Source organism: Myxocyprinus asiaticus, chromosome 21 (genome assembly GCF_019703515.2).
Source record: "Myxocyprinus asiaticus isolate MX2 ecotype Aquarium Trade chromosome 21, UBuf_Myxa_2, whole genome shotgun sequence".
NCBI classification, from domain to species: domain Eukaryota; kingdom Metazoa; phylum Chordata; class Actinopteri; order Cypriniformes; family Catostomidae; genus Myxocyprinus; species Myxocyprinus asiaticus.
In genome coordinates, this window is record NC_059364.1 from 12712372 (window position 1) to 12732251 (window position 19880).

At 39.0% G+C, this 19880-nt stretch overlaps 1 protein-coding gene across 1 annotated transcript; it reads left to right on the top strand.

Moving 5' to 3' along the window:
- The first annotated feature begins 223 nt into the window (after positions 1-223).
- Positions 224-17296, top strand: LOC127411643 (DDB1- and CUL4-associated factor 5-like). Its single transcript, XM_051647351.1, has 8 exons — positions 224-646; positions 1744-1887; positions 1983-2159; positions 6837-6966; positions 10549-10762; positions 14767-14833; positions 14923-15050; positions 15718-17296. The coding sequence occupies exons 1-8, from the start codon at positions 439-441 to the stop codon at positions 17038-17040; spliced, it is 2391 nt and encodes a 796-aa protein (XP_051503311.1). The 5' UTR covers positions 224-438; the 3' UTR covers positions 17041-17296.
- Positions 17297-19880: the final 2584 nt, after the last annotated feature.

The window sequence follows — 19880 nt, forward strand, 5'->3', positions numbered from 1 at the left end:
GTCTCCTTGGTATCATGATTTCAAAATCAATTACACCTCCTAGCACCATCTAGCGCTCTGCGCATGTGTCCAGCGCTAGGAAGTGTAATCGAGCTTGAAATCATAATTGTGCCTAAAGACTGCAGTGACAAGAAAAAACAAATTAATATTTAGAGATTTAAAGAGATAAATGTAAAGATTTTTATTATACAGGTTCTGGTTATGTGAGTTTGGTGAATGATCCGGTTCAGTGACGTCATTACGCTCGCACCGGAGCAGGAAGTGCCAGTGTCGTCGGTGGGATTCTAAACAACGCAAAAACAACATGCGCACTCTCGCGCTGTAACGAGCAAACATGTAACATCACATTATTCACCAGAACTAGCAAAGCACTGAATCAACGAGTTCAAACCAATGACTGTCTAACGGAGGCGTGGAGACTCGTTTCACGGAGGAGAGATGAAAGAGGTTCGGGGCTGTGGTATGCGGAGCGCCGTCGGGTTCCTCTCCCGCAGGACACTCGGCGGACAGCCGCACCTGAAGGAGGAGTTCCAGCGGCGCAGGCTGGCCGGCTGCTCCACCCTCTTCAAGAAGGACATGCTCGGCCACTTCGGCTGCGTCAACGCCATCGAGTTCTCTAACAATGGAGGCCAGTGGCTGGTGTCCGGTAAGAGCCCGTTCAGTACCCTCCGGTTCTACACCCTGATCTATAAATGTGGGTCAGCGAGTGAGGGAGACAGCCAGGCCCACACAAGTCTCTAACGGAGTATATAATAAACATACACTTATGCATGCAAAATAAAACGCATTCACAATCTCGCAAATGAAGTCTTTGACTAGAGTGCGGCCTTAGTTTAAACCGAACAGATTTGACATCTTCATGTAAAAGATAATGCATTTTTTTTTTTTTTCTGTGCATTGCACAACAAGAGTGTTTTTCTTTCTTTCTGCCTGTAGACATAAACATGTTTGTTAATGCCCTCTGTCTTCAAAGTTCCTCCATAGTTTCTTTAGTATTTTTGCTGACTCAATAATTGCTTGCAGCTGTTCCTGATTCTTCTGGGGTGACACCTTCATCCCCGTTAGACTCCTTTATTATTTGTCTTTTGGAGTGTTTTTTACATTTGCATGTTAATTGTTTTACATCAGGCATGTAAAATGAGATAAATGTGCAGCAGAGAAGCTAAAGTGTGGTGCGTTTTTACTTTGCACAGTTTCTGTACAGTAAAATAGATCATGTCTGCTGTCACCTTTCCGTGCAAAACTGAATGCAGAAGTCTCCTCAAAGTTTCAGGTTCATTTTGTGCAACAGATGTGTGACACTGAAATAGCAGTTTGATGTGTCAGAATCTTTAATAAAGAAAACAACTGGTTTGCATTGCAACAAGTTAAGTTAAATCCATCAGCTTGAATAAAATGTGTCCACAGTGTCTGTTTAGTCTAAAAATAAAATGTCTTTAGTAAGATATGGAAGTAAGATGGTGTCAGGAAACGTGTCATTGGTGAAACACAGGGCAGTTGTGCTTTTTTAAATTCAGATACTAATAACAAATCTCCTCCTGTAGACAGTAATTCTGGCTGTCTCTTGTTAAAGCAGCAAGTAATTTATGTATAGACCAGTAGAGATGCCCTTATATTTCTGAATCTAAATATCATGTTGTGTTTTTGGTGGCTCATTGTGGCCCATTAGAATGAACATCTGCTTTTCTGCTTTAGTTACTTAATTAGGAATGAAATGTTGACATCCCCTGTCTTCTGCTGTAGGTGGTGATGACCGCCGAGTGTTGCTGTGGCACATGGAGAAAGCAATACACTCACGTGCCAAACCAATCAAGTTGAAGGGGGAGCACCTGTCCAACATCTTCTGCCTGGCGTTTGACAGCACCAACAAGCGTGTTTTCTCTGGAGGTAAAACAAGCAGCTGCTCAGATTCGTGATGCTGTAGCTCCAGGTGGAGCAGAAGGAAGATGTACAGTATGTAATGTTCTTGTCTGTTGCCACAGGAAACGATGAGCAGGTGATTCTGCATGATGTCGAACGCGGTGAGACGCTCAATGTCTTCCTACATGATGACGCTGTCTACGGTCTGTCTGTCAGCCCTGTTAATGATAACGTCTTCGCCAGCTCCTCTGATGATGGCCGAGTTCTCATATGGGACACACGAGAGCCGCCACATGGAGGTACACACTATTGATCAGTGTTGGGGAGTAGTTTAGTAACTAATGTAGCGATGCTACTAACTTTTTTCAGTAGCGTGACAGTAGTTCAAGCTCTTTTCACAGTAATGTAGTTTTTCCGGTACAAGCTACATTTGCCAACGAGTAGTGCTGTAGCATCACAGAATGCTACATTTGTCATGTTGTATTGCCAACGCAGCAGTGGAGCTAGGTGAGTAATCAAATGTTCTCATTTATACCGTCCTCGCTCTCATGTAGCACTGGGAAAACCAATCCATTTAAAGGGATAGTTCACCCAAATATGGAAATTCTCTCATCATTTACTCACCCTCATGCCATCCCAGATGTGTATGACTTTCTTCTGCAGAACACAAACAAAGATTTTTAGAAATATATTTCAGCTCTGTAAGTCCATAGAGTGCAAGTGAATGGTGACCAGACCTTTCAAGGTCCAAAAAGCACATAAAGGCAGCATAAAAGTAATCCATTCGACTCAGAAGCGATATGATACGTGTGGGTGAGAAACAGATAGATATTTAAGGACTTTCTTAATATAAATTCTCCTCCCTGCCCAGTGGGTGACGATATGCACAGAGAATGCAAATTGCCAAAAACAAAAGAAGAATGTGAAAGTGGAGATTTATAGTAAAAAAGGACTTAAATATTGATCTGTTTCTCACCCACAATTATCATATCGCTTCTAAAGATATGGATTTAACCACAAGAGTCGTATGGATTACATTTATGCTTCCTTTTAATGTTTTTTGGACCTTCAAACGTCTGGCCACCATTCACTTGCATTGTATGGACCTCTAAAGCTGAGATTTTCTTCTAAAAATCTTTGTTTGTGTTCAGCAGAAGACAGAAAGTCAAACACATCTGGGATGGCATGAGGGTGAGTAAATGAGACAATTTTCATGTTTTGGTGAACTATCCCTTTAAGTTAGTCTGTTCTTTTGAAAGGTTCATGTTAATGGTTCACTGATTCATTTGAGCCCCAAACAGACAGTTCACACTGTCAGAGATTTTTTTCGCTAAATGTTGCTAGTCTCTGTACTCTGTCGCTCTAATGTTATTGGTCGGCTGCACAAATGGCTTTAGCTATAGAAAATCTGATCACTGATGAGATTTACTGCCGGTAAAACTTAGATATAATTCTTATTTGAGTAAGAATCATTTATTTTGCCTATAATAATAAACATTCTGCAGGGGAGAGTGTTTTTATATAAATTGCAGCAGTGTTCAGTGCATCATATCATTGACAAGATGAGCAATCTATTAATGTATAAATGAATTTAATATGAATTTCTGGTACATAATCCAATTCGATAAGAAATCAGTTCCAGAGCATTCTGGAGGGGAAAGTGTTATAAACTTCTTCAATGCTCAATCATATCAATGAACGATCTTTCAATGTATCAATCAAACTTACTCAGAATGTGGACAATTTCTGACAGTTTTCCGTGCATCACTGTTTATGATATCCATGTAAGTTGTTACAGAAACATGATATAGAACAGTGAAATCGATGACAACAACAACTCCTTTCCTGTGCTCCATTATTCACAGGAGACAGATGGCGTTGAGCTCATAGTTGAGATAGTTGCTGCGTGATATCGCTCTGCATTTGCATTAGGTTAAACTTTTCTCAACATTGTCGTGTCTCTTGACATGCTCCCATCCTGTCGCCAACGGTCGCTCGTGTCACCAGAAGTCACCAGCTCTCATTGAAAATGAATGGTCTCCTGTCGCATCCAGCGACAAAATTGCTGACAGTGTGAACGGGGCTTCTATAGGGACTTTACCTTCTTTTTTTTTTAAGCAAAGTATTAAGTGCATTGCTGCTGTTTATCACGATATTTTGATTTAGTTTTATAAAATAGGGTGTTTTCTAGTTTATTAGTGCATATTTAAGGTGCTGTAAGCGATTTCAGGCGTTCTACTTCCATGAGACCAAGCCATTGGATTAGCCACGCCTCCTCTTTCCAAAACCCCAAACTCCAAAGATACCAAAATGAGCTTTATTGAGAGCAGAAATGGTTGTTAAAAACAACAGTAGTAAAATAGCGCCCTCAACTGAAAACTGTTATGAACGACATTGCATAAAAATGGCATGATGCCTCAATTCGCTGCAACTACAACACTATGAGAACGCGCAAAATGAATTACAGGCAGAAAGTGTCACTGTCCGCGGTCCACAGACACATTTTTTTTTTTTGCTGTTTACAAAATCTAGTGCTGTCACAGAGACAGGTGAGATTTCTCAAATAGGACCACCAGGCGCCGCTCATTCATAGACCGCAGAGAGCGAGTTTGAGCATAAACCTGTAGAAGTGAATTGAAGTAGGAGGGTGCGGTTCCATTGGCTGTCCTGAAAGCCAGAGTCAAAGCCTTGAATTTGATGCAGGCAGCTACAGGTAGCCAATGGAGTGCCATGAGCCCTTTTTGGCTGATTGAAGACCAGACATGTTGCTACATTCTGGAACATCTGCAGTGGCTTAGTTGTGTTAGCTAGGAGGCCACTCAACAATATTATATAATACTAAATAATATTATAATATTATATAAATATTATTAACACATTATTAATATATAATATTAGCAAAGTATTAAATAATATAATCTGATTGTTATATATCTAAGAACATTTCTTTAAATAGCTTCAATGTATTTAGCTACTTTTCTAAAAGAGCAGCTTGACTGTAGTTTAACTACTTAGGTTATGTGTAGCTTGTAAGGCTGCAACTAACGATTATTATGATAATTGACTATTCGGTCGATTATTGCAACGATTAATCATTAGCTCTTAACTGACTATTCAGCTTGTGCCTCGACTTAAAAGGTTGTATTAAACGTGCTTACTAACAATAAAGAGGACAAAATAATCTTTGAAAAATATCTCTAAATGACATTCACTGAATTACAAGGAAAAAAACATTCTTTTTTTAAATTAAGTTTAATTCAGTAAAAAAATTCACTGCAAAAAAAAAAAAAATGCTATTGTAATCAAGAGTTTTTGTCTTGTTTTTCATTTAAATGATCTAAAAATCCTTAAAACAAGATACATTTACTTCAGAAGCAACATATTAGATATTTAGACTTGCTTTCAGAGAATGTATCTTGAATATAAGTGTATTTTGTATATAAGTGTATTTTTTCACTTCTGCCAGTGCAGTAAAGAATAAATATACTGATACACGAGATATATTCTCTAAGAGCAAGTCTAAATATCTAATATGTTGCTTTTCAGGTAAGTGTTTCTTGTTTTAAGTAGGCTATTTTTTGATATTTTAAAATATTTAAATATTAAATATTATATTCAACATTCTCCAGTAACAATTTTTTCTTCTGCATTATAGCTCCTAAAGTAAAATGTACATTGTATTAAAGGAGTTTTAGATATTATTTTTGGAAAACAAGCCAAAAAGGTCTTATCAAAAACTATTTTGTTGCAGTGTATAATGGGCTAAGACTACACTCTCTCACCTTTATGTTCACTTCAATCCATCTTTAACTCACAAAAAACAAACTCTCTCTTCTTAATAGAGCTGTATATCACCGATTTTCTTCACAATAAGATACACACCGTGACATACAGTATATTATGATTCAGTATGTTGCAAGCCATCATGTTATAATTTAGCTGCCGCAAACGCGCACAAGGGATGAGCGTCCACACGCCAGAGTGTGCATCAGCCGGGTGTAGTTTCAATCTCTTCCCCTTTACGCGACTCATAGAAGTGGCGCTGACCGCACAGAGACATGCCATTTTTGGAGTTTGTTTATGACCCCCTTCCTTATTATTTGAACTTTAATAAAGGATGCATTAAAGCTATAACACCAGTTTGTTTGCTTTTTAGACACTCTGACATGCAAGTTTTGCTTAAGCGTAATGTCAGATCCGGCTCTGCTTTATTTCAAAACAAGAGTGCTTCTGTATTTACTTATTTTGTATTTTTGCATTATAATTCCATCATACTTTGCGATCTACATCACCTGAAGCTGTTTGGAAAGTTTAGAGTGCATCCATGTTTTCTTCCTCTCCTCAGTCTGGCGCGAGCTATGGTGCTGCTCTCACGTGTCATCATTAACGTTTAATGTGATTACGTTATTTCTTGTTACGTTAAATGAGATCAAACGACTATTCGACAACGAAATTTTTTGTCGACAATTTCTATTGTTCTATTATTCTATTGTTGATAACATCGACTAATCGTTTCAGCCCTAGTAGCTTGTAGCATGGGAAGCTACAATTTCTAAGTAGTTTCCCCAACACTGCTATTGATGTATACACACATGCACTGCACAAATTACACACATTTAGATAGTAGACTAGAAATGGACCGACATATCTGCCACTTAGTATACTAGAAATAGACCGATATGTTGGCCAGGCCAATTAATTGGCTGAAATTTGGCTATTTTGAGATTATCTGCTAAGTGTGTTCCACACATGCCATGTACCCTTCTATGTGCACTAAAATGTTTTGGGATATGTTGAAGTTTTAGTGTAGGATTGTTCAGTCACTAATACAGGACATGTATCAGGATCCTTGTTTGGAGACAAATCAGACATGCAGTTTCATTTTTATTCTGTGTTCCAGAGCCTCTGTGCCAGCCCAAGCCTGGACTGTTTGTTATAGAACTTGTGTGTGACTCTTATTCTGTTGTGTATTCTAGAACCGTTCTGTTTGGCCAACTACCCCTCGGCATTCCACAGTGTGATGTTTAACCCTGTAGAACCCCGTCTGCTGGCCACCGCAAACTCTAAAGAGGGAGTGGGGCTATGGGACATCCGCAAACCCCGCAGGTGAGATGGAGATCTGACCGAAAAACACACAACATAGCACAGACACAACCTATCGCAAGGCTCTTCATTTTCTTTTGAGAGTCAGGTTATCCAAATGTAATTAGAGTAATTATGAGATCTTAGCACTTTCATTAGAAGTCTTATATGTTAAAGGAATAGTTCACCCAAAAAATAGAAATTCTGTCATAATTTACTTACCCTTATGTCGTTCCAAACCCTTATGCCTTTCTTATGTGGAACACAAAAGAACATTTTGTTATGTTACAGCCTTATTCCAAAATTGATTAAATTCATTATTTTCCTCAGAATTCTACAAACAATACCCCATAATGACAATGTGAAAGAAGTTTGTTTGAAATCTTTGCAAATTTATTAAAAAAAAAAAAAAAAATCACATGTACATAAGTATTCACAGCCTTTGCTCAATACTTTGTTGAAGCACCTTTGGCACCAATTACAGCCTCAATTCTTTTTGAGTATGATGCTACAAGCTTGGCACACCTATTTTTGGGCAGTTTCTCCCATTCTTCTTTGCAGGACCGTCGATGCACAGCCATTTTCAGATCTCTCCAGAGATGTTCAATCGGGTTCAAGTCTGGGCTCTGGCTGGGCCACTCAAGGACATTCACAGAGTTGTCCCCGTAGCCACTCCTTTGTTATCTTGGCTGTGTGCTTAGGGTCGTTGTCCTGTTGGAAGATGAACCTTCACCCCAGTCTGAGGTCCAGAGCGCTCTGGAGCAGGTTTTCATCAAGGATGTCTCTGTACATTGCTGCATTCATCTTTCCCTCGATCCTGACTTGTCTCCCAGTTCCTGCCGCTGAAAAACATCCCCACAGCATGATGCTGCCACCACCATGCTTCACTGTAGGGATGTTATTGGCCAGGTGATGAGCGGTGCCTGGTTTCCTCCAGACATGATGCTTGCCATTCAGGCCAAAGAGGTCAATCTTTGTTTCTCATGGTCTGAGAGTCCTTCAGGTGCCTTTTGGCAAACTCCAGGCGGGCTGTCATGTGCCCTTTACTTTACGGGTTTTGGTCACCTCCCTGACTAAGGCCCTTCTCCCCCGATCGCTCAGTTTGGCCGGGCGGCAAGCTCTAGGAAGAGTCCTGGTGGTTCCAAACTTCTTCCATTTACAGATGATGGAGGCCACTGTGCTCATTGGGACCTTCAATGCTGCAGACATTTTTCTGTACCCTTCCCCAGATCTGTGCCTCGATACAATCCTGTCTCGGAGGTCTACAGACAATTCCTTGGACTTCATGGCTTAGTTTGTGCTCTGACATGCACCGTTAACAGTGGGACCTTATATAGACAGGTGTGTGCCTTTCCAAATCATGTCCAATCAACTGAATTTACCACAGGTGGACTCCAATCAAGTTAGTAGAAACATCTCAAGGATGATCAGTGGAAACAGGATGCACCTGAGCTCAATTTTGAGTGTCGTGGCAAAGGCTGTGAATACTTATGTACATGTGATTTTTTTAAAAAAAAATTTTTTTTATTTTGTTTTATAAATTTGCAAAGCTTTCAAACAAACTTCTTTCACGTTGTCATTATGGGGTATTGTTTGTAGAATTTTGAGGAAAATAATGAATTTAATCCATTTTGGAATAAGGCTGTAACATAACAAAATGTGGAAAAAGTGAAGCGCTGTGAACACTTTCCGGATGCACTAATTGTTCTGTCAAAATCTTGACAGTTGTGTGTTCATGAGCGCTATGAGAGAAGCTTGTACACAGTGTTCATGCAAGAACTCATGTTTGATTTAGTTTTATAAAATAGGGTGTTTTCTAGTTTATTAGTGCATATTTAAGGTGCTGTAAGCGATTTCAGGCGTTCTACTTCCAGGAGACTGAGCCATTGGATTAGCCACGCCCCCTCTTTCCAAAACCTCAAACTCCAAAGATACCAAAATGAGCTTTATTGCGAGCAGAAACGGTTGTTAAAAACAACAGTAGTAAAATAGCGCCCTCAACTGAAAACTGTTATGTTTTTTATTTTTGGGTTACTTGTTCCTTTAACCCTTGGGCCCGCACAGAAAAAAACCATCATCAAAATATTAATAAATACAACGTCAATACAAGTACAAGTCTTGACAAACGCAAAATAGGTATCTTTTTAAAGCTTAGAAGCTCTACTTTACAGTTCATGTAGGCATTATAAGCAAAACTGAACAAGTACTTTAAAATTTGCAGACAAATTAGATTGTAATTGAAAAAAAACAGATCAAATAGCCATGTGCCATATGTTGATGGAAATCTCTCAAAGAGTTGAATGCAACCAGCCTATTTGTTTTACTCACAGAAAAAAATCTAGTGAGTTATAGCTAAGTATATGTCTTTGACATACATGTTACATGTAAACAGGTGTTGCTTAAATGCCGCATTTTCACTTTTAACTTCACAAAAAACTTAACAGAACATAAAATATCATATACCATTGCATAGATCATTAGATAACCTACATGAAGCACAATGTGCACATAGCACATAATGTGTTATCTGTGGCTAAAAATACGTCAGCTTTCCTGGATCAGATGATTGCATCGGAAATTATGTAGTACCTTGTCCAGCATCATGGAACGCTATACTAATTGCATTTGGATTAAGATCGCTGTCTGAAACCAGAGGTGGAAGTCATCCAAACATGGCCAGAGAGGATCGTTCACTGTAATTACATATGCCACCAGGAGATGGCGCCAAGTACTCGATGGCTCAAATGACACAATAGAATTGAATGAGATTTTTTTTTGTTTTTTGTATAGTTATGAGCCTTTAATTTTGGGTGTGCCACTGAAACAGGAAATCTTTAAATGTTAAGATGCAAAACAAAACTATACAGCCTTAACACTGTGTGTTAATTTACATTATATGAATATTATATATTTTTTATATTTAAGGGCATCTGTTCTCAGATATGTCAAATGAAGAAAACATTTGAAGATGTGCTAAGCCCATATATTTGACATCAGCTTCCCACGTAATGAAGAAATGACTGTCTAATGCAGAACTGTTATTTTACTTGAATAACACAATTATAACTGAACAAAAGAAAATATCTAGTTTTCCTCATGTTTTAAAACTCCCATTCTGTGAGGAAAAAGAAGCATTTCCTTGTCCTGCAAATATTTTAAACTTGGTCACAAATGGAGCCAGTGCAAGTCTCACGTATTTATTCAGTGAGCACAGAACAAAGTTGTTTATAGATGTTCATGGTTGAGAATGCTAAATGTATGTTGAACCAGAATTTTTGCATGTATGCAGCTCCTGTGGCGGTCTGTGTCAGCCCTTTTTTGAGCATTACAGACTCTGAACAGCAGCGTTTTCATCTAAATCAACCAGAGAGTCGACTATAAAAATGGTTGACAGTCCAGAGTTGAATTTAATGAGACCTGTTCTGTCATCATAGCTGTCTGCTGTACTTTCTAAGACCAGCAGAGGACAGCAGAGAGTGTGTTTGTGTAAAGATGTTCTCAGTTTTAGTACCACAGCACTTGATATCCTGATATGATGATGTTTTATAATGAACTGCTTTCCTCTGCATGCATTAGTTGATGTGTCTCTCTCTCTCTGTGTTGTAGTTCTCTGTTGAGGTACGGAGGAAGTTTGTCTCTCCAGAGTGCCATGAGCGTACGCTTTAACAGTACGGGGACGCAGCTGTTGGCTCTGCGCAGACGTCTGCCTCCCGTCTTGTATGAGCTACACTCACGTCTGCCCAGCTTCCAGTTTGATAACCAGGGCTACTTCAACTCCTGCACCATGAAGAGCTGCTGCTTTGCTGGAGACCGAGATCAGGTTAAGCCTAGTTTACACTTTCACCTGGCATCGCAACGCGTCCTGCACGCAGCTTTCTACGGCATTTATACTTGGCTCGCACCGCGGTTGCACTCTTCTCCAAACGACAGATGGCAGTGCAGAGATCATATTAGCTAATACAGTCAGAAACAGCAGTGACGAAGCACTTTGTTGAACTTTACATTTACCTAGCCAGATATTATAATAATAGTTCATGTTCGCTGGTCATATGCAAGAGGTTAACAAAACAAAAACACTTAAGAACCAGTGGTAGGCCATTTACACTGTCTATTAATATATAATTGAATGAACTATAGTTACATTTAAACACACATTAATAAAAATGCTTTTTATTTTACACCATATAAAATAAACATGAGCTGTTCAAGTATATATTAGTAAAATCAAACTTGAGTGTATTTTTTAGAATTTTTTATTCAGTGTACAAATGTTAGTGCATAAATAGGCTTACATGTCTTTCTAAACAAGGGCTGGGAAATTTCGTGCATTAATTTCTGCGATTAATAGTTGATGGTTTAACGTGTAAAAAAAAAATAACGCAATAGATGCAGTATCTGTTTTTTGGGGGGGGTTTCACTTCCTGAAACTTCATAAATTTTTCCCCCACTTCGGGTGGCTAAAATTGGCATAAATAAATTTCTACTGCACATCTTAGCACAGAAACTGATTGTGTGGAACAGTGCACGCTTATTCATTACGAGCGACACATGTCCCGGGAATAATAAACACGTGATCGAATTTACTGTACACAGAATGGAGAGTTCACCTGCAAGTGGTGAGCCAGGTGTGGGAGAAATACAGGCAAGTGGCCGTATCCCTTCGCATTGCCTGAAAATGCTCTGAACCTGTGTCAAAAGCGAAACCGTGTGAGAGAGACCCAGCGTGTATGCGGTAAAGACTGAAAGCAGCCAGAGAAAATAATAGTTTTGAGATTTTAAACTTTAGCAAATTAAACTTCTACAATCAATTTGTTTTTATCTGTTGGTATAATGTCTAATAATCCATTGGAAATGTTCACTTAAGTTTATCTTGGCAAGAAAGCTTGATATGAATTGAATCTGCTCATTTGATCCCATTATTAAAAAAATTCCACTGGAAAACACCAGAAGATTTTGCCAAACTTTTAATTACTGCATGTCCACTGATTTTATGGCATGTGTATACATATACTTGTATCAAAAATTTAAACCTGTAAAAATTTGTGTAACTCTATCAGCAAAAAACAAAACTGAACATTTTAATATGTAAATATTTAATTAAAATCGATGGTGACTAACCAATTTCTTGCAAGTACTTTGAAAGTATAAAGTTAATATATTAATGATTATAATTTAATGTTTGTTTTAATGTACCATGCACCAAGATTAATTGCGATTAATCACAGAAAACTGTACAATTAATCAATTTTTTTAAAATGTAATCAATTCAGTTAAAATGCTGTTTTTTTTAACATTATTAGCAGTAGTTTTATGCTGGCTCAGAAGTGCAGGCTTATCTGCCTTGCCCTTTTCATCGAATCCATCCAGTGGGATTGAAGCACTGCACAAAAACTGGCCTTGTGCAAGAATGTGCGAAATGGAGCCTTTCGAAGAATAGGCAACAGCCGTGATGACATGCGCAAGCCAACACGTCAAACACTAGGGATGTGCAAAATGACATGCTTTATCTATATACTGTATCTACAGTCATATTGCAGATGTATGTAAACAGAATAGTGTCAACAAATGGCTCTTCCAGCCGCCATTTAATAATTAACCTGTCCTGAGTAATAACAGTGTAAAGTATACAACACTTTGATCAGTGATTGCCAGGAAGAATTAAATTCTGTGTGTCTGGGTATGTTTGTTTGTTTGTTTGTGTGTGTGCATGCATAATCTATATATATTTCTATGCATTTTTGTTGTGTGTGTGTTATAAGATAGATATTTCTGAGAAAGTGTGTGTGGTCAGGTATGTTGAGTGAGGGAATGTTGGGTTAAGGCTTGTAGAAGCATGTTTTAAAATCAGTGTTGAATCTAAAGTTGAGCAGATGCTGGACTATCTGTCTGACTGCTTGTATGTTTTGTGTTTGGCTGTGTTTCTCCAGCTGTCACTCCTTTCTCGTTCTTACTGTCTTGTGCCTCATTCTACAGAGCTGTGATTCTTGTTGCTGTCTGATATCTGTCGATCCATATAGAAATATCAGCTTAACAGATTATATAGTTTTTGTCCCCAGAAGTAAGCTAAATATAACCTTCCTTTTGGGACATCAGAAGATACCCTCGATGGGGAAAAACAATTCATAAATACAATAAATAATTAAATTTTAAAAATGTTAAAACTTTAGAGCTTGACTGCTTTGTGAATTTTCCATTTGCCTTTTTATTTGTAACTAGTAGCACCTACTAAACATGCACAAAAAATAAATACTAGAGCAAGTAGTTTCCCTTTTTCTAAACAATTATAGCAACATATGTGGACAGCGGGACAAGTTGTGAGATATTAAATAATACCAAGCTATATGGGGGCCTGGGTAGCTCAGCGAGTAAAGACGCTGACTACCACTCCTGGAGTCGCGAGTTCGAATCCAGGGCGTGCTGAGTGACTCCAGCCAGGTCTCCTAAGCAACCAAATTGGGCCAGTTGCTAGGTTGGGTAGAGTCACGTTGGGTTAACCACCTCGTGGGCGCTATAATGTGGTTTGCTTTCGGTGGGGCGTGTGTGAGTTGTGCGTGGATGCCGCAGAGAATAGCGTGAAGCCTTCACATGCAGTACGTCTCCACGGTAACGCGCTCAACAAGCCACGTGATAAGATGCGCGGATTGATGGTCTCAGATGCGGAGGCAACTGAGATTCGTCCTCTGCCACCTGGATTGAGGCAAGTCACTACGCGGAGAGACAGGAATCGTGATATGACCTAGTGTGAGTGTCAAACTTCAAAAGAATACCATTTATTATATAAGTGCACACGCTGCATCCTTCAAAGTGAAAACACGACACTGTTGTATTTTCTCCAAGCACGCGGGGGCTTGTGAGTGTTTCCATCTGTTGCAGAGCAGTTCGCAATCATTAGGCTATATCGGAAATTTATGACAAGCGATCGCTAATGATCAACTGTTGATGATGATGATGATATAGTAGTTGTTGATTAAATATAACAATGCTTACTTTTAGTTGTTTATATTGTAATATACTGTAGATCATTGGAGGACACGTTTTATTTCCCTTATCTGTTTGAATGAACTGCTGGAAGCAGTGAAGCGCAAACATTTCAAAATAAGAGTCCCCGGTGTATTTCAGCCTTTAAACTTAAAAGTTCTGCGCTATGAATCAAATCTTTTTTTTCTTTTTTCCCCCTATTTATTGGTATTTTGGTTGCACCATAAACTGCATCTGAGATTTAATTGAATTTGAACTTTGTAGCCTCTGTCTGGTCCTCCCCATCACAGGAAGAAAATACTAAGAACATTTAATATAGGTTACTAATTTTAAAAACTTGGCAGATTAATTGCGTTTCTTTCAACATATTATCGTATCAGCAAAATTAAATATTTGTCAACCTCTAATTTGTGTTTATTCATACAATGGTACATAAACCAATTTTAATGTGATATATATGTGGAAAACACGTCTTGAGTATTTTAAACTTGTATATATCCTACCCTGTTTTACTGATAAGTAATGTTAAGGACATGTTGAATGTGTGCCCCTGCCTGTTTAATTAAGAGTCTGTGATACATGATTTGTTTTGTGATTGTGTGGGTTTATTTTGGGATGGGGATACAGTATTAATTTGAATTGTTCTGGTCTTGAAAGGGGTCTTAAAAAGTCTTAGATTTGATTTGAAAAACCCTGCAGCAACCCTGTACATAAGCAAGTGTGTTTGTGTAGTGCTGCAAAGCCAGAGGGTATTGCATGTGAATATGCCATTCTAGAATCTTCTCAGAGAGGATAACATCATAGTGACAATAACCTCATGACAATAATAAATGTTTGTGTTTTCAGTACATCCTGTCTGGCTCAGATGATTTTAACCTTTACATGTGGAGAATCCCTAATGATCCTGAAGCAGGTAAACAGAATGCACACAGGGTAACAATGGTATTGTTTGCTCGTAGATATCTGTTATTATTTATGGGCACATTCTCTCTCTGTCTGCAGGAGGTGTAGGCAGAGTGGTGAACGGGGCCTTTATGGTTCTGAAAGGTCATCGATCCATTGTGAATCAAGTCCGCTTTAACCCTCACACATATATGATCTGCTCATCCGGGGTGGAGAAGGTCATTAAGGTCAGTCGGTATTTTCATTGTAACAGCATTATAAAAACATTGTGATTGACTATTAAAATATACAGAAGGATTTCAGTAGGTACTTCAAAAGGATAGTTCACCCAAAAATTCTGAAAATTGTCATCATTTACTCAAACTCATATTGTGTTGAGTTAGAATTACATTCTTTCTTCCACAAAACACAAAAGGAAATGTTAGGCAGAATTTTTACACTGCTTTTTTCCATACAATGAAAGTGAAAGAGGACTAATGTTGTCGAGCTCTAAAAATAACTAAAAAGCACCATAAAACTACCTTAATAGTCCATTGTTACATCTTTTTTATTTTAGTACCGACTTGGTACCAAAGTACCATTACTTTTGACAACACTAATTCCAAAGAGTATCTTCAATGGTGTGCTTCAGTGGAAGCAAAGAAAACTGATCTTTTGTACAGAGTAGTTTACATGGTCATTTTCTCAACATTGCATAATCTTAAACATGTCTTCATTTTTGTCACTATTTTTATGTTTTGAATATTTAAAAATCTTCAAACTTTGTTTTTTTCCAGGATTAAATTAGATTTTGAATTCAGGATTTTTAGTGAGGTCTCAGACTTAAAGACCACTAATGTATGGGGGTGTAATTCTGACCCGTCTCACTCTCTTTCTCTCTGTCTCTCTTGATAGGTCTGGAGTCCTTATCAGCAGCCAGATAGTGTTGGAGATCTTGAAGGTCTGGTGGAGGACAAGTCTCGCTCTCTCTACACTCATGAGGAATACATCAGCCTGGTCCTCAACAGTGGAAGTGGACTGTCACATGATTACGTCAGCCAATCTGTGCAGGAGGACCCAAGGATGATGGCTTTCTTTGACTCTCTGGTTCGCCGTGAGATCGAGGGGTGGAGCTCAGATTCGGACAGCGATTTGAGCGAGGGAGCGATTTTGCAGCTGCATGCAAGAGCGCGACGCGCTACACGATCCACAGCACGATCTCCTGCAAATGCATCCGCCACTCATCACAGCGACTCTGACCACTCCTCTTCATCCTCGTTGGCCGGGCCAAACGCATCGGGGAGTGAGCGGACTGATCTGGATAGGGGTGGGTCGCAGAGGAGCCAGGCGGAGCCACGTGCATCTGCATTTCTACTTGACCTTGTGAATGAGGACTCAGATTCCAGTGGGTTCTGGTTGGACCCAATGCCCCGTCCGAGATCTCCTAGTCCACGTGAAAACTCGAGCCTTTCGAGCCACGCCTCCTCAGAAGGTGTGGCCTCTAGCTCTAGCTCCTCCCCAAGCTCTTCCTCTAGCTCCTCCTCCAGCAGTGACGGCGTTGATGAGGAATTACGTAGAAGCAGGATGCGACAGCGCAATGCTGCCAGATGGAGGCGCCATATAGGCCTCTCCGGCAGAGACTCCGCCCTCAATCCTCACACAGCAACAGATGCCTCCAACTACCCAAGCATATCTGTTCATGATCTGTCATCACTCTCTTCGACCTCGGGTGACGAAGGTCGTCCTATCAGGAATAGTGGGAAAGAAAAGACAAGCGGACACATCTCAAGTCCCACACGCTTATCTGACAGACTTGCTCAATCACAGTCCAGATTTAGACGCCGCATCATTTCCTCCCACTCAGGTGACGATGCCCCTGTTGAGAGGGCAAAATCGCGGGTTGGCTTGTGTGCAGAGTCCACAGAGGAACTAGAGAGGGGGAGAACTAGCGGGGAAGACTTAAATGTGACACACAGTGCACAGGAGGAAGTAATTGAAACACTCAGCAGTCACACCACAGTAGGCTCTGGGGTTAACGGACGTCCACATACGGATGTGGAGAGTGAGAGCCCTGCAGACTCAATTCACGCAGAATGCTCTATGGCAGACACTGATCTCAGTAAGAACTCAGGAGAGCCCTCTGGATGGGAGGCAGCCAGTGTTGCTGGGAAACGGACTTGTTCAGACTCCGGAGATGAGGGGTATTCTCCTTTGGAGAAGAAGGCGAAAATATTGTGATGTCACCGCACAGACAGACTGGCTCGGAGTGAAACTTATTTTGACTTATTCACTTTTGGACTCTTTCAGCATCTTTTGATTTCTAAGTTCTAAACCAACTTCCCTCATTCTCTTTCTCCAATGTCATGCATTTTGGGGTCACGCCACAGTGATGACACTAAAAAAATATTATTGATATTAATATGGTATGAAAAAAGAATAACTGCAGTGTTTTTGGTTTCATAATATTTTAGTTTCATTAAACCTGTAACCTTTATGTTAAGGTTTCTGCTTTGTTTTGAGGCAGTGAAAAGAAAGGGGTTTAAAGATTTCTACAGTTATGCCTATTATGAGTCTATTTCAGTGGGATTTGGGGGGGGGGGTGAGAAACAGTGTTTCCATGGTAACCTCATTGAGCAGCAGCTGTTTGAGTTGTGCATTAAAGTTCTGTTCCAGTGTTTCCATAGAAACACTCTGCCATGTCTCTTTATTATAACCATACATATGCCATTATAATCATCAACAGACAGGAAGTAGCTCACTGGAATTTTTGGATGAGTGTTCTAGAATCTGACAGTAAGATATTCCGATGTGAGAATCATCACCATGGGGATGCATCAGTATCTGCTCTCCATCTGTCCAATGGACAGGCTTTAGCTGTTGTGAAACACGGCCAAATGAAAGCTTTATAAAAGCATGAATGTTCTTACTGTACTCAATGGTATGTTTTAATCACCTGATTTGATAGCACCCTGCAATTTGGACTACACAGTATTTTCAGACAACTTAAAGGCATAGTCCAAAAACTTCAAATTCACACAAAAGTAATAAAAGTAATCCACATGACTGCAGTGGTTACATCTATGTCCGCAGAAGTGGTATGATAGGTGTGGGTGAGAAACAGATCAATATTTAAGTCCTACACTATAAATCTCCACTGGCACCAACAATCATGCCATGATCCAAATCATTGAGATCACATTTTTTCCCCATTCTGATGGTTGATGTGAACATTAACTGAAGCTCCTGACCCGTATATGCGTTATTTTATGCACTGCACTGCTGCCACACGATTGGCTGATTAGATAATCACATGGATGATTGTTGGTGCCAGATGGGCTGGTTTGAGTATTTCTGTAACTGCTGATCTCCTGGGATTTTCACGTACAACAGTCTCTAGAATTTACTCCGAATGGTGCCAAAAACAAAAAACATAATTCACCTCAGGAGTGGTTACTAAGAAATTGTGTTACAAAACCTTTATCATGACCTTTGGTTATATACGTAATCATTAAAAGAGAGTTCACCCAAAAATTATAATTTTGTCATTATTTACTCACTTTCATGTTGTTCCATTCTTGTATGACTTTATTTCTTTTGTGGAACACGAAAGGAGATATAAGGGAGAATTACAGCCACAGTTACCATTCACTTTCATTGCATGAGAAAGAGCAGCATCAACACTCTTCAAAATGTCTCACGTCTTCCACAACAGGAAGTAATACGGGTTTGGAGTAAAATGGCAGAATTTTCATTTTTGGGGGAACTATCCCAGTTATATTGTAAGTTTACTAAAGCACATTTGTTTTTTATTGTTAAACATTGCAACAGTAAGCTTTTGACTAAATATAGGTGTTTCAAGATATTTTACATTTATATTTAATAATAAAGTTTCTGATAAATTTTTGAAATGATATTTTATAGTAATTTATATTATAGTAAATATGTGTGACTCAAGTGGTGTCTGTTTTTAATTACCATACAAATGAATGAATTTTGTCAAGTGAAGTGAACTTAAATATGGTAACACTACAATAAGGTTCCATTCGTTAACAAATGTTAATGAATGGAAGCTTATTGTAAAGTGTTACTTGAAATCAGAAGGCATCTATAGATTTATGAGAACTTCTCGCTGCTGATGTTTAACAGATTCAATTCATAGCCTTTATGGAACTTTACAAAGTCACTGTATAATTTGTTTAATGTAAGTCTGTGGGTGGGGAACAGGTCTTCTCTTAGGGAATGAGAAAACTACACAAACACATAGTCAGATATGTGCTTGCTCCGATGAGCAGTTTAAGCCAGCCATAAATGGAATCATCTCTCCCTGAAGCTCTCGATAAGGAAACTCCACCCAGTGGTAAGAAAGGAACTTAAATAGTTGACTTGACAGTTATTTGTGTGATGTCATTCATCAGTGTAGTTATAAAGACACCCAGTTTCTGCTCACACATCGGTTCCCAAGGAAATGGTGTCACCTGATTTTATGCAGCATGATGAGCAGAGTTCTTACTCATTTAGAGGTGTGAAATGTCCTCACATGAAACCTGTTCAGTCATTTGCAGTGATTAATACGTAGAATGGTGTTCTTGCCCTCTAAATATACAAGGGCCAGTCCAGTTTTACTCACCAGCCTAATCAAGGTTTCACGCACAAGACTTTAACTTGAGGTATTCATCATGACCAAAGACAGAAATTATTATCTGCCATAATTGTGCATAATGAAAATGTATTTAAATTAATTTATTCAAGTATTTGATATAATTGTGCATCACACTGTTTATATATGGTTTAAAAAAACTAAATGCCTTCATAAAGGTGACCTTATGCAGAGGCAATTCCAGGGGACAAATACTGGGCCTTAAAAACGGGAAATATGTTTTTTTTTAAATATGGAATTTAGAATTTTAGAATTCATTGTATTTATTTAATTCATGGGTCATTTGTAAGAGCTGCATCCTTTTCTGTGTGGGAGGGCTGAGCCGACAGAAGAATGATAATGTTTTTCTGTAGCTATAAGCATCTGATTATGTTGCTTAGTTTTACATTTGTCTCTTTCCCGTAACATCGTTAATCTTCTC

Bases quoted from the DNA above. Each gene is read 5' to 3' on its own strand.
- LOC127411643 (XM_051647351.1), top strand. From the start codon at position 439: ATGAAAGAGGTTCGGGGCTGTGGTATGCGGAGCGCCGTCGGGTTCCTC. The intron at 1,888-1,982 runs GTAAAACAAGCA...CTGTTGCCACAG, and splicing joins CAAGCGTGTTTTCTCTGGAG to GAAACGATGAGCAGGTGATT. The intron at 2,160-6,836 runs GTACACACTATT...TGTGTATTCTAG, and splicing joins ACGAGAGCCGCCACATGGAG to AACCGTTCTGTTTGGCCAAC.